This window comes from Pteronotus mesoamericanus, unplaced genomic scaffold (genome assembly GCF_021234165.1).
Source record: "Pteronotus mesoamericanus isolate MK-2021 breed Mesoamerican mustached bat unplaced genomic scaffold, CSHL_Meso_final contig_179, whole genome shotgun sequence".
In the NCBI taxonomy this organism is placed as follows: domain Eukaryota; kingdom Metazoa; phylum Chordata; class Mammalia; order Chiroptera; family Mormoopidae; genus Pteronotus; species Pteronotus mesoamericanus.
This window is the reverse complement of record NW_026555075.1, coordinates 1,106,478-1,134,441: the sequence shown is the minus strand read 5'-3', so window position 1 is coordinate 1,134,441 and position 27,964 is coordinate 1,106,478. Positions and strand designations below refer to the sequence as shown.

The 27,964-nt window shown below is 34.9% G+C and overlaps 1 protein-coding gene across 1 annotated transcript; it reads right to left on the bottom strand.

Annotated features, from left to right (window-relative positions):
- Positions 1–566: 566 nt before the first annotated feature.
- STK17B (serine/threonine kinase 17b) lies at positions 567–27,383 on the bottom strand. Its single transcript, XM_054566704.1, has 8 exons — positions 27,132–27,383; positions 17,771–17,936; positions 12,002–12,214; positions 7,289–7,433; positions 5,840–5,966; positions 4,213–4,261; positions 2,854–3,033; positions 567–1,401 (listed from the first exon to the last, which is right to left on the bottom strand). Exons 2-8 carry the CDS (start codon positions 17,890–17,892, stop codon positions 1,119–1,121), a joined length of 1,119 nt encoding a protein of 372 aa, XP_054422679.1. The 5' UTR covers positions 17,893–17,936; positions 27,132–27,383; the 3' UTR covers positions 567–1,118.
- Between the last annotated feature and the right edge of the window lie 581 nt (positions 27,384–27,964).

The window sequence follows — 27,964 nt, the reverse complement described above, 5'->3', positions numbered from 1 at the left end:
AGCTGTCTGCTGGGCCTCACGTCACTAGGAATTTTACACGAGAACTTTCAAAGAGCTTGATGTCATCGTGTTTTATGATCAAATACCCCTTGCTGACTCTGGCGTTGTGTTAATAGTTCTACTGGTACTGTGATTTTTTTAATGGATACTTTTAGAACTCTGCTTGTATTTTAAGACTTTGAAGACATCTAAAATTTTGTAAGTTGCTGAAGTCTGTCAGCATTTTCTTCTACACTCAGTAAGTATGTTTGGATGACTAAAAATGGAGCACGTTCAGTTTTATCTAAGTGTCCTACTCTAGAAACTCTGGAGGATTCTAGAGTCCTCTACTTTGGCATACCACATATTTTTCATATATTAGATCTTATTACATCTGAAGAATATTGAGAGTGGGCAAAAGATATTCGAGTTAAAAAATGCTGTGCTACTCTTTTCTCTCCTCTAACTTGTACAGGATATCCTATAGATACCTATAAAGGATATAGGCTCCTTTAGCCAGAGCCAAGGGGGACTTAGAAAGGTTTCTAAGTCCCCCTTGGCTCTGGCTAAAGGACCTATCTCATAGCAGACCATATATAATAGAAACCTTATGTAGTTTCAAAATACTCATAATCAAAAAACATTTTCAAATGTACGACAGCTCTTGAATATCTATAAAACTGTACATATTCTTGCTTGCCAGTGCTATCCTAAAAATTTTTTCTCAACAGAGGCATGGTATAGAACTTTCCTTAGAAAACTTATTAAATTCAAGTGTCTTCAATTTGTTGTGTTTACATCAGCCATAATATAATTCAAATCACTTTTTCCCTGACACATAAAACATTTCGATAAACCCATTTGAACTTGAATTCTTCCAATAACATGTAAACTCACGTGCACTTTTATTTTTGGTCACATATTTAAACATTTTCTTCTTTGCATAGTTGGTATGTCAGGATAGGAAATGAAATTATGCTAGTAACTAGTAATTTAACATTAAAACAATCCCTAAATTTTTCTATGTCAAAGTGCATTTACAATATAAACAAGCCATATATGAAGCTACAAACCACAACCACATACTCAAGTGGCTTTCAAATTTCAAATTTAGTCCAAATGAGTCGAAGAGAAAAGTGCTAACAGAGCAAATCTGAAACAAGTTCATGGGGATTGGGCAATGAGTCATCAAAGCGAAATCTTTTGGAAACCATACTGCTATCCTCTGGGATATTCTCTTTGTCTTCTCGATCACCACAGGTGCCATTACAAGAGGATTTCGAAGTCTTGTCTTCTGAGGACCTTGTTGTATGATCCTGACTTTGAGAGAAACTGGAAGTTTCTTCAGGGTGAAACAAATTTCCAAAGTCCCATTGCTGTAGCCAAGAATGAGAAAGGCAGGTTTCTGCTGTTGGTCTTTTCCTTTGAAAGAAAACACCAAGGAAAAATTGAGAACTAAAAATTAAGTTGAAAATGTCTGCAGTTCAAAATATCATCAAGTTATGTTTTATTAATTATGAAAATAACATACATAGTATAGAAGACAATAATAGGAAAATTGAAGTGCCTATAAATTTCTTTAATTCTGACATGTGCTAAAAATTCAATTTATCATGGAGCTTATAGCTGAAACTAGTTGAAAAGTTTGAGGATGTATGTTAGCCTCACAAATAAAAATTAGTAGTTATTCTTCGGTTCATTGACCCTTTGAAGGAAAATACATGTAAGTAATTTATTATCTCTATTATTATTTTGTTATTAAAAGCAGTAACTGCTAAATTTTAAAAACAAAAGATACTCTTCAATGATGTTTATCTAACATTCTGAGTTTTTAAATTTTGTTTTCTATTATGATTGTAATATAGTCAAATATCACAATATTTCACAAGTAAGGAAAACACCTATCTTTACTCAGAACTCCAACCTTCACACAAATACCACTACCATTAAAACATGTTTCCTTAGTCTTTGTTTTTATGTTCATTTTTTATCAGATTATAAAAAAATTAATGTGCTCATTAGAGAAACTTTAGAATCTAGGCAAAAAAAAATTTAAGAAAATGAAAATTTCTTATAAGCAGAAACAATTATTACTATTTCTGCTAAATAACCATTCATGTCCAAAACACAGCCAGGTAGTTTGTTCAGGCATTAGCTAATAAAATAATTAACAAACCTGCGAGGTTTTGTTTTTTTTTCTTAAACAGATAAAGAAACTGAGTCCTTCAGGAGATTAAGTAATTATTAGAGATGAAAGATATGACAAGTTAAAAAACAAAAAACCCAGACTCCCAGACCAAGGCACTGTAACACAGCTTCTGCATTAAGTATATTGAAGCCATTTTAAAGTCAACACTGCCGATCCTGGTAAACAAAAGAGGGCCCAGCTTTCCCACCCCCACCACCACTTGGAAATTGCCAACAAGTGAGGTTAAGAGTCATAAGCCACAGTTTCAAGTCCCTTCTTAAGTAAGCAAAGAGCATTGGATCCTTAAAGATCTGACAACTAGTAATTTGTACTTGTTACATAAATATAATTATTTAACTACAAATCATTCTCAGCAAAGTCTTATAATCAGCCACGTATACTGTAAACCTTCTATCTCTAATTATTTTAGGGAATTTCAGGAATTAGTAGCAGGTTGAGAGAAAAATAACCTAAATCTTCTCTTCACTCCAAATTTCCCGCTGTATATTTTATACTTTCCACGTTTGAAGTTAAAATTTGCTAATTAATGATCTCTCACATCTCTTTCCTCGTTTTACCTGAGATCAAATTTTTAATAATTTTATATTGTTTTAAAATATGTTTCTTAGTAGACATTTATTATTTATTTTATAATAATATTTAAACTAATTAATGCTATTACTTACTCTGGATTTTTTACTAAAAGACTCTGGATAAAATCTGTGGCCAGCTGCGAAACTGATGAAAAAGTTTCTTCTGAATAATCTACATTAACTTGAGAAATATTGAGGTATGTTTCTTGATTATCTTCTCCCACAAATGGGGATGTATGAGTTATCAACATATAGGCTATTATACCAATATTCCTGAAAAACAAAAAAGGGAGAAGAGGGGAATTTTAAATGTGTTAATCCTAAAACATTTATATAAAATAAAATTGATACTCAGCCTATTCCTGTCCTCAACTTTTACAGTTAAACTACAGACTTAAATTGCTTTTAGAAGTTCCTATATTATTAAAACTAACATGATTGTGTTATCTCAAAGTCTGCCTCACAGAAGAAGAATATGTGGTGAGGGGATGTACAGTGTTATATAATTATACATGCAATGGATTAAATATGTATCATTATGTCCTTCATACAGACACACTTGTTACCAAGTACACACAGCTCCTCAAGAAGTAGCATTTCCCAAACAGTGTCCAATGACATAGTAATGATCTGGGAGACATACACAGGGCTTCTTTGCAAATAGTCAGCAAGTTTGGCAAAGTACAAAGTTGGGTAGTTGGATTTTTTTTTTCATTGCAACATTTTTCAGAGCCTTAAATACATTAGTAACATTAATTCAGGAGCCAGAAAAAGGCAATACATACTGTATGTTTCACCCACTTATTTAGCCACAGGATCTTCTCCTTGGCAAACCCATTACAGTTCCATGGAACACACAGAACAGTCTAAACTCTTACACCGTGAGTCAGACCTGACCCACCCCACCCACAGTGGTCCCAAGTCAAGTTATACTATCAGTTCAAGTTCTACTCCCTATGGTCTCCTCTCTGTGCTAGCCACAAAAACTCACAATACCATAGTTTATAAGAGTATATCTCTTATGATCCACTCCCATAAAACTAAACTGCATTGACCTGACCTTGTTTTTCTGCTTAGTAAATACCTCCCTAGTCTTTCTAGACATAGATCAGATGTTTTCCATTTGGTGCTTGTCTGATGCTTCCTCCACGTTGATTAAGGGGCATTTCATCTTCATGATAGAACATGCAGCACAGTAGTATGACTATTTTTTTCTTTTACTAGATGGAGTCCTCCTTCAGGAAAGGGATTTTCCTACTTATTTTTGTACCTTTGGCTCAAAGCCAAAGTGTTACTTAAAAAGAATGAATAGGTAAATGTTTCCTGTGACATAATAAAGATGCCTGAGTAAAATCTTTTTTAAAAAGCCTTATTATTTACATTGGGATTCAAAGAACCCTAGCATATATACTACCCCACTTTTAATAAAGTAGGCAACTAACAAAATCTTACCACATGTCAGTTGCTGTGGTAATAGGATCATAATTCAGGATTTCTGGAGCTGAAAGAGAAAATACAATTCAAATTCAATACTGACAAATTTTAAAAACATGAAAATTACATTAAACTAAAACTGGATTTAATTGTAAAGAACTACTAATAAAAGAGCAATAGAAATATAACATCATAAATTATCCTGTGACTGAACATTTAAACATAGCTAATGTTAAGCAAATTATATAACCACATGATTCAAAAGCACCAATAATGTTCTTAGAGTAACTCACAGCTATGTAATTTTTTTATTCACTAAGATTAATTTCAGAAAATATAATTATGAATAAATAAAATGTTAGATGCTAGAATCTTCTTAAAACTTTATTTTACTACTCTGTTAGGAATTAGTGTGGGTTATTTCTTTAGACTAATTTATGTCTTTCTCTTCAGGGTATATATATAGCATCATATGCATTTCATAAGGACATTATTAGCAAACTATGTTTCCTGGAAGGGCTCTAGATTTTCAAGTAGAGTCAATATCCCTCTTTCACTATCACAAACCTAATTTCCTAAGCAATGGATTTCCCACATCTCCTCCCCTGCCAAAATATTTTTAAAAGTACAAAATAAATTCTCTGTACTTTCTAAACATTACCATAAATTTCAGATTAGCAGAGCACAAACTCAGACTTATGCTTGACTAATAATTTTTTTGTTTGACAGTATGGTTTCATAATTTCTCCAAGAAAAATCATTTCCAAAGCCTAACAGTTCTGTTAATAAAGCCTTTGAGACTTATATGCTCCTGCACCATCTACAACCTTTTCATATACTTCTGTGAGCTGTGTTATTTATATAACTACAATCATTCATTCTAGGATACTATCACCTCTATTAGCATTCAAAAGTTAGTAATTTGCTTTGTTTTTCATTTTGGGTAAATCCGCCGCCTAGCTTGAGGAGCACCTGTTCTGTTTAGTTCCATGCCTGCATGGGGGTATCAATACAAGCAAAACCAAAAAAGTATAAATAGATTTATTACCACACATTTAAAAACTTTAAATTTATATGGTGCTTCCGCAACTTAAAAATCTTTCATCGTCCTAATCTAATCTGTTGCTTTAGTACAATATTACTAGGTTATCTAATCAGATTTTTTTTTTGTCACCCTTTTTCAAAATCCTTTTACAAACTAAGGCAAAACACATTTTAAAGCAGCAAGAAAAATATCAACAAGGGGTCCTCTTAACAATTCCTGCAAACTGAAGATATTTCTATATCAACAGCTTTGGAGTTGGGACCAGGGCAGAAAGTGGCGACTCTTCCAACACCCTGGCTTCAAAGGCAAGAATGGGCCCCTCGATTCTGGTTTCCTCTTTTTCCATTTTCTCCTGCTTCCCTTTTACCCCAAAATTAAACTTTTGAACTTATATGCCCATCATACTGTGAATTGTTGTGAATGTTTCAATAATGTTACATTTACTATAGTTCTTTCAAATGTGTCATAACCAAATTTCAATGCACTAAAATATGTGAACCAACTATATCCTGGAATTACATGCTCTAAAATATACTTATAAAGAGGTATCATTAGTTAATCAATTTCAAAATAGCGTAGAAAATAAGAGGAAACTCTTACCTAAGTATTCTGGCGTTCCCATGATTTCCCGAAGTTCACATGCATTTCCTATTTTTCGAGACATTCCAAAATCCACAATTTTTATGTCCCCAAGAGGATATATGCTGCTCAGTAATATATTCTGTGGCTAATAAAACACAACAACAACAAAAAAGATCAGTAACATACAGCATTAAAAGAATACTAGTCTCAGATTGGAGGTAAAGTAAGTGGAACTTATTGCTTATATATTTCATTGAGTCAGTCATCAAACATTTACTAAACTATTATTTAGGAGGAGCAATATATTAGATGATAAATAAATACACTCAAAGACGATTCTTGGTTTGGAGGGAAAAGATGGATGCATAGACAGATTAATTGATTTTAAGATAGTCTATTCAGTAGTAAAGACTACTTAATTCTGCCCTTAAGAAAGTCCAAGAAGGCTTTGCCAAAGAGATAGTGCTTAAGCTGAATCTTAAAGGATAAACAGAAATATGCTAGTTAGAAAGAAGCTCTGGGGAATAGAACAAAAGACGACATGCATTTCCAAAAAACAGAAAATGGTTCAGTAGAGTATGATGGTTCTGGGTCTGCCAGCTCTCAGGTTCGCAGCTTAGACAGTAAGATGCATGCTAGAGTCTGTGGGAAGCAGATTATTTAGAAAAGAGAAGAGTTCAATGTTAAAAAAAGTAAGATACAAATTGATTCAGATTTTAAGGTCCTTGAGTAGCTGTAGAAGAAGGATAGGGAGAAAGGGTAATAGTGTAAGAGGCTGACGTGGTAACAGGGCTTGGGAAAGAGACCCAAATGACCTAGACAAATAAGAGAAGGAGCCAAAAGACCGAAAGCCTCAATAGAAAGATGAAGGAGTACGAAGGAGCAAAACAATGAGGACTAGTACGAAGTTATCTTCAGAGATGGAGGTCAGAATTGAGTATTTTAGAGGCTGGCAGGTTTATAAGAGAGGAAGATTCAGAAAGTGAGTGTGAGATGGAATGGAATGATGGCTTTCAGGGGTGTCCAACCTGCAGCCCATGGGCTGCATGCAGCCCAGGATGGCTGTGAACACAGCCCAACACAAAATTGTAAATTTACTTAAACATTATGAGACTTTTTTTGTGATTATGTGTTGCAATTTATTTGTTGTATGGCCCAAGACAACTCTCCTTCCAGTACGGCCCAGAAATGCCAAAAGGTCAGACACCCATGGGCCTTAGATTACAGAGAAGTGGTTTTTTAAGAGTCCAGGGATGAATGTGAGCTGCTCACACATGCAGGCTTCTCCTTTCTGCCAATACAAAACTAAGTCCATGCAGCACAAAGGTAAACAAAGAGCACACCCAGTGCTGTCTAGACCAGTGCGATCTGACTGCTGTTTCCAACCAACACCAATCTGCAATTGTGCAAACCAAGGGCAGAAAAGGAACAGAGGTGTCGTGTTACTAAAATCACATGCTACGTTACCTTTAAATCAAGGTGTACAATGTTATTCTGATGTAGATAATAAACTCCTTCAAGTATTTGTTTAATGAGTCTGATAATGTCACTTTCGGAGACCATTTCAGCCAGCTCAGGTAAACACAAGTTGAAAATTTCTCCACCTGCAGCACTGAAATAAAATTTAAATAGAAACTTGAAAAATCACTGACCTAAATATGACACTTTTAGATACTGTATACTTAAGTAAAAGACACACAACCATCTAAACTTTAGTCTAATATACATACACATTTAAGGAGTGGAGAGAGCGTGTGAGAGGGATCTTGAAGGAATAAAGTAGATGACAAAAATATTTAAAATTCTGGATGCTAATACTTGAACATTTAATAAATTAAATTGTTTTATAATTCAATAATAATTGCCTTAACTATGCAATAAAAATAATAGCTAACACTAGGAGCTCAGTTCTGCTCTGTCTTCATTTTATTCATTTATGTATCAATATAAATATCTATTTTGATCCTCATGACAACCATGTGAAGTAGGTAGTATTATTTCCTATCTTACAGATGAAGAAACAAGTACAAAGAAGATAAAGCAACTTGTACAAGGTTACACAGTAAATGGAGGGACCATAATCTGAATCCAAATCTGTGTAAGATGGGTGAGAATCAACATTCTTAACCAATATCCTGACTGGCAGCTTCACAAAAATATGTGGGGCAAGAACCCAAATCTTTTCTTCTCAAGAACTGAAAAGCCAAAAAATGTTGACAAAGGTATGGTGAAAAATTTCTAGGTTGGGAATCAAATGATGCAAATTTAAATCCTAAATCTGCTGTTTACAGCAATATAAGAGGGTCAGTCACTTATTTGTGTTTCCTCATCTGTGAAAGAGAAATATCACAATGCAAAAGATTTGTTTTTTGAGGACTAAATATAAATAAATAAGGTAAAATGTCTCAGCCATCATTGAGTGGCTCACTTGATTGGAGTGTTATCCCATATATCAAAAGGCTGCAGGTTCGAAACCTGGTCAGGGCACATGCCTACATTTCGGATTCAATCGCCATTCAGGGGGGCATGTACAGGAGGTAACTGATCAATGTTTCTCTATCATAGAGCTCTTTCTCTTTCTCTCTCTCTAAATCAATAAACATGTCCTGGGGAGAGGATTGAAAAAAAAAAAAAGGATAAAATATCTCAGTCAGAATATCATGTAAAAAAAGGTCTAGATGGTCAGTCATCAAATTTATAAGGTATATGTTTGGGAATGTCTCAAGTAAAGCATATGCAGTGTGATAAAAAAGGAATTTACTCACTCTAAAAAACACTATTACTTTTATTTCTTTGTTTCATTGCTATATCTACAACATCAAGAACCCTGTCTGGCATGTAGAAGGTTTAGTCTTTATTTCTTGAATGAATGAATGAATGAACGAGTGAATTAATGATGGAATAAGCAGTCATTCTTCAGAGCAGCTAAAATCGAAATTCAGAAATCTCAGTGACTACCAAAAGGAAGGAGCATGTCATGGTGTATTAGGAGCCATGAGAAAAAGAAAAAAAATCCATGCTTGTCACAAATTTGAGTCTCACACTGAAAGTCACAAGACTGACCCTTCACACTGCTGATGTAACTAGCAGTTGAGTCATCCATACAGAGTGTGCTGGCAGTTAGAGGCCTCGGGGATTTGATGCTTTACATTTTGTTTATGATATTCCAAAGAAAACTGTGGGACAGATGGTTAAGGAACACATGTGAAAGTACTGATCATATATACTTCAACTCCCCTAAACTTCTCCACCTCTCAAAAAATTCATGAGAAATTAACTTTAATATTTGTCTTTATCATGGTAAAGACAATCTGAGTATGAAACATTGTTTGCTTTAAAATGTATAGTAGTGAACTCTACCTTGTATATTCCTGCAAAGATTGCAGATAATATTACTATTTCAATTGTAAGCAAATGTGCCTGTTTCTTCTACTGGAACATAATGATACATAAAAAATGATAGATCCATTGGGTTGCTGTAAGAATTAAGTTAGATAAGCCATATAAAGTACTGAATACAACAGATGTTATAAGACCAAAGCAGACCATCACACTGTCTGACACACGGTATTCAATAAATATTAGCTATTATTATGAGTAACAAATATTAATTCCTTATCTAGCCAATATCCAACCTTTCTGAATTTGGGGCTTCTTACTAAACTCTGATTAGGAAGGCAATTTTAAACAGTCTTTGCTAAATTAAAATTCTGTTTTAGTAACATTATATCATACATATAAAAATATATACAATGTATTCTTAAGTGAAATACAGGGTTACAATAGAGTACTCCCAATAGATCACAATCTGTTTCTACAGATAGATATTTATAGACTGAAAAATAATAATTTTAAAATACAGGAATATGCCATAAAAGTAAACACAGTTTACATATAATTTCCATTTTTTTACCTTCTAAATTTAACACAACAAACACGTTATTACTTGTATAACCATCTAAAGTATCCTAGGGGTTTTTTGCTTGTTTATTTCAGTAACAAGATCAAATACTATGATTGTTTGTCTCTTCTTTTTAGTTTGGCAAGCTGACCAATGTCTGTTGTAGGACTACCATTTTTCCCACAAAAGAGGTACATAGGTAGAGCTATGGGAAACAGAAAATGAGCAAGAGTCAAGAGAGAGGAAAAAACAGACAACATAAGCAGCAGATTACAGAAACTGGATAAATACTTTGGCAGATAAAGGAGAAATATCAAAATACCCACAAATTTCAGTTAATTTAGCAAAATGTCAACAAATGGTGACTCAAGCTGAAGAGTAGAGTGTTATTTGTACTATTCTTTCAACATCTCTGTAGATTTGAAATTTTGTAAAATACAAAAATCATAACATGTCAAAACTTTTGATGCACTTTATGTTTGCTATTTAGATGAACCAAAAAACAGGATTTTATTAAAGTGGACAATGCCCCATGTATATTCACTCTCCAAATCCAGAATTCCATTTCTGTTTTGGAAAAATGTTAGTTACTTTTCATGCAGTCAAACGTGCAGGTGTTATGCAAGGAGATAACTTATTTTCTTTTAAATCCTCACTGGAGGATATGTTTATCGATTTTAGATTTGAGAGAGGAAGGGTGGAAGAAGTGGGGGGGGAGAGAATGATCGGTTGCCTCCTATATGTGCCCCAACTGGGGGGGTTAAACCCGCAACCTAGATATGTGCCCTGACTGCGGATCAAACCTGCAACCTTTTGGTGTACAGGATGATGCTCCAAACAACTGAGCCACCTGGCCAGGGCAGTAGATAACTTTTTAAAGGTCAGCTGAGAATCTGACAAATGTAAACACAAAATAAAATCATATTGGTAGTGCCCTTGGCTCTTCTGCAATTCTAATTTTGGAGGTACTATAATAAACCTTATTTAGTACATTAGTGTTCTGAGAAATGTACATAGTATTCACTCCTCTTAAATACTAAACTTGTCAGTTTAACATTTTGCAAAGTAATTATTTTCATTTACAAGTTGATTCTAGGCAATCAACTTTCCCGACACAATTTTTTAATAAATATATAAACAAACCCCCTCATCCTTAAGATAACCAAATACTAAAATTAGGTTAATTCCACCCTGGCTGGTGTGGCTCAGTGGACTGAGAGCTGGCCTGTGAACTAAAGGGTCTCTGGTTCGATTCCTAGTAAGGGCACCTGCCTGGATTGCAGGCCAGGTCCCCGGGGGGGGGGGGGGGGCAGCGTGTGAGAGGCAACCACACACTGATGTTTCTCTCCTTCTCTCTCTCCCTCCCTTCCTCTATGTCTAAAAATAAATAAAATCTTTAACAATTTTTTTAAAATAAAATTAGGTTAATTCTACTTTTAAACTCAAAAAAGCAATGATGCAGATTAGCTACTGAAAAGAATTACAAAGAATTACATTTATTATGCATTTTTTTAAAAAACACTATCTTTTTAGTTTATTATAAAGTAGATTTGTTTTGTAAAAGACTATCAGAACCTAAAGCGTACCGAACATAAATTTAGTCAATCAGTTGTTGCAGATACTCAAACACATGTATCAGACTATCATGCAATACAGGCTCTATTTTAGAGTCACATATCAATATATTGGTTAACAAACCAGTTAGCTTAACCATGCTCTTCCCCCCCGCTGACAAACTGTTGAATATTTGGGTGTTTTTAACTTTCACTGTCTTATGGGAAGAGAGATGTTTTTTCTTATTGCTCTAATTTCTAACATAGTGTTCTGCATATCACACATACTAATGAGCCATTTGCTAGGCATAACTTCATGCAAGTTTACCTATCATTGTCCTTAGTTTATTCCCTGGATGTGTCTGTCAAGTAGATGGACAAAATATGTACATAATTTCAATGCTATTTGCTTATCAGATCATTTTCCAAAAAAAATCATTAAATTTCTGTTCCATTAGCAATGAAAATATATTCCTATCACCACACTGCCCATACATTTTTGTTATTATTTATTTTGTGCTATTTAATTAGTTTTAGTGTCTGTAGGGCTGTACATTTAGCCTGGTGAAAATATGTGAATATAAACTGTTCCTCAAATATTTTATCACAGATTTGCTTACAAATTCCTGTTATACTTTTATCATTCTTGTTCTTGATTATTTCAAGTCACCTTATCCCACCAATTAAATAGGTACTATAACTTAATTTATTAAAGTGTATACTTACTATTCCAATACCAAAATGATTTCACTTGTATTTTCATAGACTTCATGAAGGTTAATCACATGGGGACAGGACTTTGCCAATTCAAGCACAGCAATCTCATGCAGAATCTCTGCTCGACAGTCTTGTCCTCTTCTTCTCTTTTTTAGAAATTTTGCAGCATATTCTTGGCCAGTAGATTTTGATATACACTGTCTAACCACAGCAAATTTTCCTCTGGGGAAAAAAATAAAGACAATCAATTTTAACTTTTCCATAAAGAGCAATATTAGCATAATACAAATACCTCAAATTTAAAGTCAATCCTTTCAAATAATCATGCCATGAAATTTTTCTTTTTTCTCTTAAGTGCTGCATGTACTTTTATAAAATTTATAGTACTATCACATAAAAGTGAAAAGAGCAAATGTACCAATAGGATAGACGGAATTATATTTGTTCTCCACTATTAATACATTATCATTGTAGGGGGAGACTTCATTTTTATGCCAACTCCATGAGATCTCCTCACTTTAATTATTGTGTTTAAGAATCACAACAATCTTATCTAGTAAATGCTATTCTATTTTGCAGGCCCAGAAGGGATATGTATCTTGGTCTATTTCCAAAGACCATACCCTTAATAGCTTTAACCCTCTAATCAAAATAGCTTTCCTTCAAATATAAAAAATTAAGATGAATGCAAAAATGGGTACTTGACATTTAATTTTATTAGTGTAATGGCTTTGCCTTTCAACACCACTTTTAAAAACTTTGACGCTTTCTATCACCATTTGTTCTTTGTAATACCAATAAAGCTCTTAGCATTGCTCAGCAGCCTATGAAGCCTGTAACAGATATGAAAGGTATGTATGTCCTATGGAGACTACCTAAAGACACTTCACCATCAATTAAGAAAATTAATGGTTATCAACAGCTATGTACAAACTCACCCATTACAGTCATGTATATCATTTTAGGAATAAACGTGTTTAGCTCTCTCCAATAAAAGCGCTCAGTATCTCAGCCAAAATTTAAAAACACAGGCAAATGTGTGAGTACCAGCCTATAGTTGCCCAAACTCTAGTTTCCCAAAGACCTAAAGCTCTTTTAAGATACTAATGACAGCTATTAATGGTCTACTCAGAAATATGTACACATGCCCTTCAATAGAAAGATTTACAAACAATTTCAGAGGGTTTTTAGATTTCAAAGCCCATTCATAAACCTTCTAAGCCTGAGTTCAGGGAATCCAAAATTAAGAACCTCTATCCTATGGCTCGATTTATCTCTAGATACTAACAAATCAAGTATAAATAAAGGATCTTCAGAGAGTAACTTCTGTTCCACCACTCCTCTTGTTCCAATTTCCCTTAGAATTTACTTCTAACATAGCATATCAGGTACTTCATAAGGAAAACTTTTTAATACATTTGATATTTAAATTTGGGATGGAGGACAAAATATATTGCTTGATTATATTTTACTTACTATTCTCAAAGACCAGGATGACAAAGATTCCTACTCTTTATTTCCCAAATTTCCTCCAAATTGGCGCCAATGAAATACACTGGAAATCAAACTGAAAAATTATAGCTACTAATGCAAAAAAAGTGACTAAGCTATAATTTGACTCTTCTACATTTATCAAAATATACATCAACTCAATAAAACTGCATGCACAAACTTGATTCTTTGAAAGAACTTTTCATCTATTATTTGAGGATGTTTAATATTAACAATAAAATATTTTCTTACTGTATGCAAGAGGAATACAAATTGATGCATTAAAATCAATTAGCATGCAAAAAGTTAATCATTCCCTTTACTTTATATTCAAACCACTCATGTTTTATAGATTTTATACTGAATAAACTAGTCAGACTAAGATTAAATGACTGATGAAAGGTCATCTATGGAGCTAGAGCGCCAAGAATTAAACTGTGGAATGTGAATTCCTAGCTTTTTATTCTAAAACACTACAAAACAATTCCTTCAAGACAGTTTTTTTTAAGAAGTATAACTCACTTCTCCCAATTCCTTCTTAGATTTAGAAGCAAAAATTTGTCTAGATCAGAAAGGAAACTGTAAATTTTATGAAGAAATCCACTTTGTAAAACTTAAGAAACAGAAACTAGTAGGCCAAGAACACTGTCCACAAAGTTTATAACACCAGTTCTGACAATTTAGTTCAGCTGTAATTTTATGAATGTATCTACAAGCCAGGATTTTCTCAGAAACAAAACTAAGTAAGAGCACTTTGTTTCTAAGTATTTCAGGTATTCTAAAGATGCTTTCTTAAACAAGTTTAGTTCTCATTAATCCAGGGCAAAGGTGACCAAATGATTTTGAATAATTACTTATTTGTCAATGTTCACCACTAAGTAAAAGACCCATGAAGGCAGAGAGCCTGTGTGTCCTATTACTACAGTAATTATAAGCCTACACTTTGCTAACGAATACATAATAGAGACTAAAATATCTGTTAAATGAATGCAAGACTTAAGAACCTACTGTAATACCATATATTGTGCTATTTTGAATACTGTACATAAAGCGTTTATATTTTTAAACTTCATTTGAGATTCCAATAAAATTTTACATATATTCATTTACATACTATTAAATAATGTAATATTTATCAAATGACTTTAAAAAAATAAGTATTTGATTTCTATTCTAAAATGCTAATTGTGGCTTAGAAGTATCAAAAATAAACTTCAATACATACTGCTTCTATATCAAATTTTTAACAGAAACATTTTAAAAAATGTAAAACCATTAACAAATACAGATAATTAATCCATACCCTAAAAAGGCAAATCTGACTAGACTTCCCAGCAGTGAAAAGGTCTAGTAGTTACCCTTCTGCATTCTAGAATAAACAATAAAATGTGAAGCGGGGGGGTGGAGTAAGCCACAAAGGAAGCTGACGTTTATTTCTGCATTTGCCTCACCCTTCTGACCACAGAAGGCCTATGAAATCTTGCCTTAGTTGAAGGAAGGATAAAAAAAACTTACCCAACATGTTAAAAAAACAGGAACAACACAGTTTTAAGAATAGTCAAATTGAACTGTTCGCTTTTTGACGTTACTTTAGCTTGCTAAAGGAAAATAAATTCTAAAATCCTTACATCTTAAAATTAATAAAAAACAATTGATTTAGAAAGATAACTTGTTAGTTAACCACATGCCAGACTTACGTGTTTATATACTTCAAAATGTACAAGCTTCAGGAGAAACCAGATTATGATCCTAATTTCCATTTCACAAAGGTACAGAATATTAAAATTGGTAATGGTATTAAAAGAACTTAAAGCAAGTTCTTGGCAGATGAAAGGTCATGATTTCTAATTTGTAAAGGTTTACTAATTAGATATATCAATATTTACCATGTGACTCAGTTGCCCATATCAATTAAAAGAAAAATGTTAGGTCTCTTTCATAAAGATATTAGAAGATGGGATATTAGAAATCTGAATTTGTTCTAATTAGATTCCAACAAGTTTTTGCTCTAGAATGTTTAAAAGTACATCTGGTTCCAGTTTATGATTTTTATAATGGCCTCTCATTTGTAAAACAATTTAGAATTATTAGTATTATCCTCTGAATATTTTAACTTCTCCAAAACCCTCAAAGAAAAAATTTTTTAGACTTTCTAAAATATCCCATATTTTACAAAGTTAATTTAATAAATGTATGTACATTTACTCATCAAAATAGTAACTTAGAAAAACAGAAAAGAATGCCCTTTGTTGTGCATACTGTTCAAGGCATATTCAGCTACATGCTCAAAGCAGTTTCCAAACATTTTTGCAACAGAAGGAAAATTGTAGATACGTAATCGACCCTCTCACCTTAAAGACAAGGAAATCACACAAAGGCAGATCACACAGCTATAGATAACTTTAGGTTCAGAGTACAAATACGTCAGCTGACTTCAACTTAATCCATTTTGACAATACACTCAAGGATACCATGTGACACATATTTGACATGGCTGTTAGGAAAGAAAACTCCTAATGGAGTCTTATGCTACCTCAAATAAAGTTTTGTCTACTGTAGGTGGTAAGATATTGACAATACTATGTCCATGCTAGGTCTCCTTATTTTAAGACTAACAATGAAAAATACAGAGTGGTTCAGAAGAGGTTATTGGATCAAGGAAGGCTATCTGGAAGTCAGGCCATAAGGTGAGCACTGAAAGAGGCTGGCAATATTTAGCCATGTTCAAATCTCTTAAGGATTTTCACATGGACAGTATATGCAGCTGCAAAAAAGAGAACCAGGTCTATTGGGTGGATGTTAACAAGAGTAGAAAACAGAACTTGCTGTGGCTATCAAGTGCCCACAAAATGGAACAGACACATTCTGAGTTAGTGAGTTCCCCAGCACTCTAGCTGAGGCTGAATAAACAGCTTGTGAGGAAAATTATAGAAGACTGCTCCTGCCCTACATCAAAAATTATGTCAGAAGACCAATGACCACCAAAGTCCTTCCAATGCAAAGATTCTAGTCCATGTGAGCCATAGTCAATGAAAAGAAAACGTATGCTTTCTTATTGTAATGCAATGAGAAATATTTATAGATTTAGAACTAAATAATTTTTAAAAACCATTCTGAAAGGTTTTTTAAAACTGTATCTTTTAATAAACCCGAAACTGTATCTTTTAAAGAACCCAGTTATTTTACACATGTAATTCAATAAATATGCCAGAAATTATGAAATGCACTTTCACATTTCATTCTTAGTCTGATGAGGTGGATATCATCCTTATTTTACAAAATAAAGATTGCATCCAATATATGCCAAGAACATAATTACTTTTCATAATTCAGTCAATTTTTGTTTTGACATTGAGATTTTCAAAGATAAAAATTAATCATACTATTTTACTGTACATTTATCAATGCAAACACGGACTTACTAAATTAGTAAACCACTTTAATATAAGCCAAACTCTTGCTTCCAGAACTAAAAATCAAACTGAAGGCAACTGATTACCATTTTCAAACCCTTTGTTAAGTGTCTTTAATTTAAAGCTCAACAGATACTGAATATATAACTTAAATAACTTGGTATATCTTTTGTAACTTCCATATATATTAAAATGGTAGCAATAAATGGTTTTATAATCTCAGGTCAGACCTACGCATCAAGGAATTTACAACTTGGTTAAGTCAAAATATTAATATTAGTGTAGTACAAGTTTTACTTATAGAACATACATTCTTTGTCATACAGAATTATATAATCATATATGAATTATTTTTTGTGTGTTTAGGAAAGAAGAGGAGAAGCTAACCAGTTATTGTTTTTAGCCCAGCACAATATCCTGGGATTTTTTTATTTAACAAAAACTTACATAGCACTCTACTAAGTGCTCTATAAATATTAACTAATTTAGTCCTCCAAAAAACCAGTAAGATAGATATAATTATCTTCACCTCCGCTTCTCAAATGAGGAATCTACAGCACCAAAGAGGCAGAGTAATTTAACTGAGGTCACAGAGTTTGCTGGCAGTTCACTATGCTAAGCCGCCTCTTCCCATACACTGTCTCAAATAGACACCCAGACCTCCTCCCAGGGCCTCTGAAGTTAGGTAGGATATATCATTTATCCTAATAGCTCACTAGCCGTCTGGTCAGTTAAGACTAGATCCTGTATAATAACAGCAGAGATGATGACTTTTCTTTCTAATCATTGTTAAGTAATGATTGAGTTTTACATAAATTGTGAATTTATATGAAATGCAAATTTAAACAGCATACATGTTATAAAATTTCCTTACCTTCCTAGCTCGTTAGACGTGAGCGTATAAAAATTATTAAAGTTTTCCATTTTTATTGGAGTTTGAGGAGCTGTAGTTAGCAAGCCTGAAATAGTTCGGCAATCAAATCTTCTCCTCGACATGTTAGATGACTTCCAGATATGCTTCTTCAGTCACTTATTTTTACCTATTTAAAAAAAGAAGACAGAGGATATAACTTACATGTAGTTAAGGAAAAAAAATGTTATCTCAGACAGGATGTTCATTACATTATCAGCTCCAAATACAGCTATAAGATAAAACCGAAGAGAAGATTTAAAGAGCACAATCTACCCGCAAGAGAAAAAACTGCACTCATAAACTGCTGCCATCTCTATGGCACTTGAATGAAGTTATTGACTCCATTCAGAACAAAATTACTGTAAAAAAATCTGTAAAATTCTTTAAAATAGTTACAATAAAAATTAAACTCTCATTCTTTAAAGTTGTATCTTAACAATTTATCATAGCAAAGATTATTCTTTTTAAATTTAATTTCATGTGGCCAAATTTGGTGTGAACTCACCTTTTGTGAGTCATATTGCTGACATCTAAATGACTACAAAAAAATAGAATTTGTATCAAAGACTGTCTACATTTTAATACTAAATTCAGAAACTTTCATAGATCTTAGAGTTTCTTTCTTTTGGCAGAACCAAGCACAGAGCCCACCATGTACAAAGAGCTCTATAATTTAGTTGGATGAGTGAATGAATGACCATACGAAAAGACTTATCCTGGAGTTCTAAGATATATCTAAAGCTCATATTTATCTCAAACTTCATGATATTTACATGTACTCAGTTTTCACATCAAAACTACTATTTCATATTATAATAGCAGACTTTATGTTTTGAGATACTTCTCAGTTTCTGCTATGCCTAAGAAATGATCCAGTATTATTCTTCTAGTGCCCTCTTATAATAACCCTCTAGGCTTTTGTCCTTTCTCTGCCACATTTTTGCTCTCCTTATTTCCTACTTGACATGTACCGTTTCTTTACCTTCCTAAATCCAAATATGATTAAATTCAACTTAGCAAATAAGCAGTGTGATTGAGTTCAGTGCTTTCAGCTTCTGTCTTCTGGGTTTTATTCTGAAGTCAGAAATTTTTTTTTCTCTAACTCTTCCAGTATTTGGGAATACAAAGACCTAATTAGTTTCGGGGTACATCTCTGGCAATGTAAGGGTATCAGTGTAGCATTCTGAAATAACATTTGGACTGAATCACATAGAGCTCTGAATCCCATGTATCCATTATACCAGCTATGAGATCTTCACTAAATTAACTTTGTTACTGTTATGGGCTGAATTGTGCTCCCCTCAAAATTCCTATGTTGAAGCCCTAACCCCCAGTACCTTAGAAAGTGACTGTACTTGGAGATAGGCCCTTTAAAAAGGTAATTAAGATAAAAAAAAAAAATGAGATGATTAGGGTGGGCCCTAATCCAATAGGACTGATGTCCTTACAAAAAGAAAAGAGATTAGAACACAGAAATACACAGAGGGAAAAGCATGTGAAGATGTAGGAAAAAGGCCATCTACACACCAAAGAGAAAGGCCTCGGAAGACACAGACTCTGCCTACACTGATCTCAAACTTCTACTCTTCCGACTGTTGAGACAATACGTTTATGCTGCTTAAGTCATGCAATCTGTAGTACTTTATTATGGCAGCCTAGTAAACTACTTTAATACAGCTTCTTTTAAAAATGGGGAATAAATATTTCAAGTAAATATCGTAACAAATGCTTGCTTTCAACCTTACTACTCTGCCATATTGTGTTTAAATTAAAAATAAATAAGACATCACAAATACAGTTGAAGTTGGTCCCTTCTTTTCATGCCCCGTTTACACTCCCACTCCCACTGCATGGGAGGGCTTTTTATTTTCTTGTCAGCATTTGCCCCATTTGGGCTTTTAATTTTGGTTAGTGTGATGAAGGTGAAATGGAATTTTGTAATTTATATTTTTCCAATTACTAGTGAGGGATGTTTCAATACTGCTGCCTCTAAAGAATGGAAGATAAAACATAATCTACCTTGCAGAGCTCTAAAGATTAAAAATTAAAAGGACTCATGGACATGGACAACAGTGTAGTGACTGCCGGGAGCCGTGGGGTATGAGGGGCCTGACTGGCAAAGGAAAATAATACAGGAAAGATTAAACACACACACGCACACGCACGCACGCACGCACGCACCCACGTGGGCGCGCAGAAAGAAGAGATGTACCTGTATCATGGACACAAATTGGGATTCATTCCCAACATTGTTCATCAATCAGGATTTGGAAAACATGAGAACAAGAACATATCAAATTCAATCACAGAGACAGAATACAGGCACCTGAGTCTAAGATGTTCACCTCATTTACATTCTAGAATCTAAGATGTTTATGTCATGCTGTAATAGATCAGCTACAACGTGATCTTTTCATAAGAACTCTAGTAGAACTAAGATATATTTTAGAAATAAGCATTTTCTGCTCTCAAGTTTCAAAAGAGTCAATTCAGGGCTTACATGTACTCACAAGTGCTTGTTCAATGAAGCTTTATAAAAGTGAAAACTAAAAAATAAAAAGCTTGTGGAATGAAAGGACCCCAAAGACCAATAACAGGGAAATGATTAAATACACCTAAATAACAGGATATTATTAACTGAAAAAGTGTGCTTTCAAAGAATCTTTTAAACTCAAATTATTAAATGAAAAAAGGAAGATACAAAACTTTATATACAATATGATAATTTTGTGGGAAAATATAAAAGCAAATAGAAGAAAAGACTGGAAACTATGGCAGGATGTTAACAGTGGTTATCTTTGGGTGGTGTGATTATGGCAGTATTTATATTTTCCTCTGTTTGAGTTATCTGCACTAAGCAGGCACTACTTAATAATCAACAAAAATTAATAAATATCTGTGGGTAAAAAAATATGAGTATAAACAATATGACTGGACTCTAAATGCAGAAACCCATTTGCAACAACAAAACATAACTCCATACATTAAGAGTTTCCTTGGCTAGAAGTTTGAGAGCCATTACTACTCAGGTTTTTTAAAGGTCTCAATGTTTTCACTGCATTTATATAGAGCAGATGGTGTTCATTATCCCAATAGTGTGTCAGTTCTTATGTAGAGACCATATAGGTATTTAGAATAAAGACTGAGCAAGAATTAATGTCTTGCTTTAATACTGCACAAAAAAAAACAATTTAAGAAATTCTGAATTAATGTTATAGTTATAACTCTATATAATGAATAAAAATTTGTAACCTTAAGACACATGCCTCTATTATGACTATCGCTTGTGAAAATCCAGACTCATCCTGGGACCCCTCCAAAAAAAAAAAAAAAAAAAACCCAAAATGTGAAAGCCAAATACATTGAATATCTATTATCTAGTTATTTTAGAAGGAAAAAGAACTTAGTTGTTTTTTTTTTAATGACTGAAATGGAAGATAATATAAATAAGGCCTTACTACTCAAGCTACTTAGTATTTCTTAATAGAGGATATTGACTTGTGTTTATTTTTCACCCTAACAAATTTTCCTTCACTCACATGTACTGTTGGTCGTCATAATGAATTAATATACCACATGTACTTGTGTGATTATATATGTAGCTGAAAATAGCATTGGGCAGTTAGCAGTTCTTAAAATACATATCAATGCAAAAATCATTATTGAACTCTGATGCATTTTATTACGGCTCTGAATATGCTGGAACACAAGCCATGCATGCCTCAGAAAAAACAAAGAGCACATTTCTGAAGAGTGAATCTTAAATTTACCTACTTACTACTAATATACAGTACCTATGTTACAAACTGCTTAAGACAACCATATAATATCCCTTAAGTGCATTTTCCTTCCATTTGCTGCCCCTGAACCGGTTGCCACAGCCTAGATATTTTTCCATTTCCTCCCCTTTGTCCAGTTTTGCATATAGCACAGTTGAATGTCACTTCTGTTCACCAAAACCTTCGCAAACATCTGGTTGCCCTTTATATAAGATTTAACAGGAGGTACATGAAGGTTATCAGTAAGCTCTCTGTCTCATCTATTCTCTTTAACTCCAACAAACAATCTGCAACCTTTTCTTGTTTTCTACCACATTTCACAGACCTGTAACTGATTCTGAATAAGCAACGTCTCACTCTACTTGAAATACATTTCATAACACTTTATTAGACTATACTAATAAAAATATTAAAGGACTTAGTAAATTTATGTTTGTATACATGTGTTTGTGTGTGTAGACCCACAATCATAGATACAATCGAACATCAGAAACAGTGAAAGGGTAATAAGGGCAAGATACAATCAAGCTTTCAATTACACAGTACCACCAGGAATAATGGTATCGCAAACTTATTTTCAAAGATTTTTTTCGTTAACTCTCATTAACAATAATTAGAATAAGAAATCAGATAAGCATCAGTGAAGGAACAGAAAAAGAAATGTTAGACTTGATCTGGACCTTACTTGAAGGGTGAAAGCAAACGTGTTGTGATCAAAAGTAGACAAATGATCCCTATAAACCTCTAAATAGTTCTATTTTAAAAATATTCATTATGAGTTTCATTTCAAACTTATCAAACAAAAATATCTTATAAAAGTAGAATATATCATATACAATAACTGGAAACACCTAGAGAAGTAAACTGTCTATCTTGATCTCTTCATTAGCTTCCCAGTACTACCTAGAAGCTATTAAGTCTTTACAGCAGGACACACAAATGCCCTTGGGGCTGGGTGCACACCAGCTTCATTTTCTGCCACATTCACATCTTATATTTTACCTCCACATCTCCGTTTTACTTTCCTATCTGAAGCATTCTTTTTACCTCTCCTTAAATGGCTAACTTTTCTTATACACACATCTCCCCTCCCCCACCCCTTGGCAGAAGCTTTGACTTTTTAAAAAACCCACAGGTTGTGTTAAGTGCCTCTCCTTTATGCTTCAAATTTCTCTTTATCTCAATATCTAACACATTAAATCCCAATTATGTTTAGTGTCTAAAGGGCAGCAACCATTTACTTTTGTGTCTAAACTCCCAGCATGGTGCCTAGCACCTGGTAGGAATTTTCAAAACGATTGATGAACTGAATTATAAAGAATTAGCAAGAAGTCCCATATCATAAAGGGTAGTGTAGAACTTGAGATCCATCTTGAAATTATATATTGTAACTTCAAATGCAGCTAGTCTGCTTAATTCAATATTTGGTTAAATAAAGTAAGGTATATTTTAAATTGCCATTAGTGAATTTCTTCTCTAAACAGGATGGCTACAAAGTATGGAAATATGGATAAAATTATTTTATCATATATCATAATGCAATACCAACAGACCATTTATTTTGTATTGACCTGCCTTTCCAGACTCGGTGACCACCTGTTTTTATGTAAATACCTTCTTCAGCTAAGGAAATCAGTATTTTTAAGAGCTACCTCAACCAGGAAATTAATTCAGACATTTCCTTGTCAAGGACTAATCAATCTAGATTTTCCTGAAATAAACTTGAAAGGCAAGGGAAAGCAAAGTGGGCCACAAGATTACAAGAAAACAACTCCTTTCTATTGGATTGTCCAAAAACTTCATTTAGTTTTTTCCATACAACGGCTCTAGTAATGCTTAATTGTCTTTAACTTCATTCGAAACAATTCTATTAGAGTGTAATGTGACAGCAGTCATATTAGCGTGCATTTAAAAAAACTTATCAAAATTGGTGAATTTTTGTGCAGTCATTTTAATATTGAAGATGGAAATATGCAACATTTTCAGCATATTATGCATTATTTCAAGAACAGTAAAAACACAACTGAAACACACAAAAAAAGATATGTACAATGTATGGAGAAGGTGCTGTGACTGATGGAACATGTCATACATAAGTGGTTTGCCAAGTTTCTTGGTACTGACATTTTTGCCAAATAACTGCTGTGGGACTGTCTTATGCACTGGAAGATGTTTAGCAGCATCCCTGGCCTCTACCCACTAGAAGCCAATAGCATGAGGTAGCCAACTTACTCAAAGTATTCAAATCAATAACATTATTGGTGGAAATGAAAAATGTGTCCTTTATTTTACAGAAAAAACTAAACAGACTTTTTGGCAAACCGACAGATGGACATTTATAGCTACTAAATTCTCCCTAGGAAACAGAGAAATTGGAGATTTGTTTATCTAGCATCCATCAACATAAAGGACAAACTTCCTGCTAGCATCGCAGATTGATCCATTTTAACATCGGAGTAACAATGATTTCCAATTGCAAGGAACAGACCATTTTCCTTATACATATTCTACTATCTTTTTTTTAAAAAGATTGAATAGAAAGAATAATTCAAGAATTTAATCCTTTGAAAATTGCAATAGCATGCCAGCTAACTGACTCTAGTCCAAGCAGTCTAGTATACTTGTGTATACTACCCAAGGGATGAAGTCCCAGGAAATGACCCCGGGCTTGATTCTGTGCCAGGACAGTAAAGCCTGGTGCCATCTCTTCTATCTTCAGAAGAAGAAACAAACCCTATAATTATGAAACAGTATAGAATGATATTGCAAAACAGAACTACAGTGGGCCAACATACACACAGTGCTTGTCAAAAAATTAAGTTTCTGTTGTAAAATAAAATACTGTTTACTTATAGTATCACTGAAGTACTGTTTATTCAGTAACTATTCCAATGCAAAATGGAATGTGATCATCTGAGGATTAAAGATGAAATTAACACCTCACTAATACAAAAATTTTTAAATGCTTAAAGTATAATTGCGCCCTCTTTTGGGGAAGAAGTTGCAAAGAGTCAGGGGTGCACCAAAATATGTTGCATATAAATACTAAAAGAAACTGACCAGTTTAGATGTTGAAGTTCACAGTTAAATGTATTTGGGGGTAAAAAAGGGATAAATAAATGAAGGAAATAAAAAATTTTAATAAAGTATGCCTTGAAAATCACAACATTTATCACAACATATTTGGATAAAAATGTTTGTAACTTTATAAGTAAACTTGTTAATTAAAATATTCAAAGAACTATTCTTTGATTATAGTCTATCACAGAATATAAATCACTTAAAAATAAATCATTGAATTTTGTAATCAATATTGTGGAAAACTAAAGCAGCTAAAACATTAAAGTTCTCCCAAATGGAAAGGAAGTACCTAAGTGACTATTAATGTTTCTAACACAACCAATGCCCGCAGGATGCAAATGAATTCTTTAAAAAAATAAGAGTCAACCAAAATCCTTTAAAAGCAGATATTCTAAAAGCACTGATGTTAGCTGCCAATTTTATATACAGGAAATATGCTCTATAATATATGTGCAATGTTAAGACAATTTTATGATTAAGTGAAAGTGTTAGCAATGGATTTCCTTAATTCCTGGGTTTTAAATTTGGGCTCTAGATTAAAACAGGAAAATTTTGACAAGAAAATTCTCTTATAATTATCAAACAGCTTTGAAACAGCTTTTAAAATGTTTAAATGTTTACTTAACAGTAAAACACTGTTAGTGCAAGCTTAAAAATAAAGTTGTTTGATTAGAAATGACCCTAAAAAATGCCTGCATCTTCTTGACTTGTTATCAATATGTTGACAGTCAAGTCTCCAATTTTCCTGAAAAACTGATTCTGTCTTAAACAAATTGTAATTCACTCTTCAATGAGGCCATGAGAAACGGCAACTATTCTGCCTGCACACAAAAAGAAAAGGCCTTCAAATATTACACAAGTTTTACTTTTAAAACTCAAATATATTACCATGCCTTTCACTTTAATTTTAGATCCATAATTTAGAAATATTATCTAAAATGTATATATTTCCCAAAAAATAAAGCAGCTATTTATAACTCCAATTTTTAAAATATTAGAAATATTTTTTAAAAATTTTTGCTGGCTCAGAAGAGGATGAAGGAGGAAGAAGGGTCCCAAAATTAGAGCACTGTTTCTATGGACCTGCTTTTTCAAACATACACAATCTATGTGATTTAATATTTATAAAACAAACATTTTAGAAGGGGTTGAAAACTACACTCCTTCTGGGCAGATCACTATGAAACCATAAAACGGTGTATCAGTGAGAAAGCAGGTTTATCATCTTGTCCTCTGATAAAAGTGTGCTCCTGGTTACATACGCTGTCGCTTGTCCAGCTGTCTCTGTCCACCACGCCGTCTCAGAGCACTCGTTCTCAACGACTCGAGAACTTAGCGGGGCCACTCCATATTAAACATCTCTGCAGGTTCAGCATATCACTGGTACCACAGATGTAAACACGTACATTGGGCAAAGCAACCAGTGAATGTGATATACACAGACGTAATACTGACATTTCATCACGTGGGTGGATTTTTTAAATGTCTTTTTTTTCTTAATTTCATTTTGTAAATCGATGTCGGAGTGCTTCCAGTCTCACAACTGCCCTCACCTACACACACACAAAATAAAAATAAAAATAAAAAAGAGCGAGAAAGAACTAATATCATCTACTAGCTGCCATAAAGTCTCTTTCAACTTTGTCTCTACTAATCTCTCTAAGGGAACTCAAGTGAAGATCTTTTCCCTACATTAAAAGAGCTGGACAAATGTCAAAATCGTAGCCATCACGTGGATATAGGTTATAGAGTTTGAGCATAGGTCATGTACCCTTAAGTGGTTTACATGGCGTCAAAATCAGATCGCGGAAAATCACTGAAACAACTGTAATTCGTCTTTTCTATTCACTGAGTTTAAAAACTGTTTACAAGCAGTAACTCAAAATGACCCACAAGATGAGCACAAACTTCTCTAGACTAAAGGCAGCTGTGAGTAGGAGGTGTCCACGAGTCCAGATGCGAACCCGTCCTGTGCCCACACCACAGCTGTGAACTCGGGAGGGACACGAAGAACCACGTCGACGCGACGTGGAAGGAACGCGCACAAGCCGGTCACAAAGGAGGCCCCCCATGGGACACGACCCGGGGAGAGCCTAGGCCGGCCAGGAGACGGCGCGAACACGCAAGGACGAGCTCTTAGGCTCAGACAGAGTGTGGGGAAGACAACTGACAGCCTCCTGCGCCGAACCCGAGGGAACCAGAGGAGCAGGACGCGGCGACCGGCCCGGAGCGGTCGAGCCACCTGAGGAGCTGCGAGTCCGCAAACATCTCCGCCAGGTCGGCGGATCGGAAGGTACCGGGGTCCCGCCCACACCTCCTGGATCCCTTCTCGGGACTCCTTCCACCTTTGAGGTCTCAGTAGCCAAGGTAGAGGGAGCTGGTTCGGGGGAATGAAGTCGCCGCCCCGAGGCTACCAGCCCATCCCAGGAGAACCGCGGACGCGCAAGAAGGAAGACACTGACCGCTCCGGCCGCAGCAAGTTCTTGCGGAGTTGGCCCCTCCAAGGGGGCTCCCGTCCCGCCCCACGCCAGTGGCCGCAACAGGACTCGTTCTCCAGCTCTAGCCGGTTGGGGCCCCGGGTATCTCCGAGCGTGGCAGGACCCACTTTTATTCTTCCGCACAACGGCCAACAGTTGTGACCCGGCTCCTTGTGAGGTGGCTCCCGGCGACCTCAGCAGAGACGGGAGCCGAGCTTACAGTTAAGGTTTGAAAACTGCAGCCGCGTTGCGGGGCAGTGCTGTGTGCTAGATCCCACCCCATCAATCAGGAGAGCCAATCAAAGCGCGGGTAGAGGGCGGGGCTGTCACGTGGCAGGAGGGCGGGACGCCGGCCGGCGGCGCGTGCAGTGGGGCGGGGCCCCAGTGGTGAGAGGGTGTGGCCCGCTCCCGGCGAGCCGAAGGCTGGGCGGAGCTCTCGCAGGTGGGGCGCTGAGGTAATTGCTACCAGGGAGGGGTGGGGCAGGTGCTGCGAGGGCCGCGTGCGGGTCTGTAACTCGAACTGGCTGCTCCATCCCCCGCCTTCCGAGTGGTCAGTCCACAAGGTGTGAGTATGGGTAGTCTGGGGAGAGGGAAGAAGCAAAATTAGTCTCAGCTGCTTCCCATTCATTCCTAAACTTCCGTTCCTACTGGAGTCCTGTTTTTGACTCTTCCGATTCATGTTCCTGGAGACCAGAACCTACCCGCAAGTGAGGAGCTCAGTTTGCTAGAACTTGGCCAGCATTGACGTAGCTACAGTGAATTGACTAAGCCATGGCTGAAGGCAATGGAAGGACAGTCCCGGTAGGACGAATTGCTGC

Excerpts from the sequence above, each read along its gene's own strand:
- STK17B (XM_054566704.1), bottom strand. The coding sequence starts at position 17,892 with ATGTCGAGGAGAAGATTTGATTGCCGAACTATTTCAGGCTTGCTAACT. Across the intron at positions 5,967-7,288 it reads TTGTACACCTTGATTTAAAG|CCACAGAATATATTACTGAG; the intron begins GTAACGTAGCAT and ends GTGTTTTATTAG. Across the intron at positions 3,034-4,212 it reads ACCACAGCAACTGACATGTG|GAATATTGGTATAATAGCCT; the intron begins GTAAGATTTTGT and ends TTTGTTTTTCAG.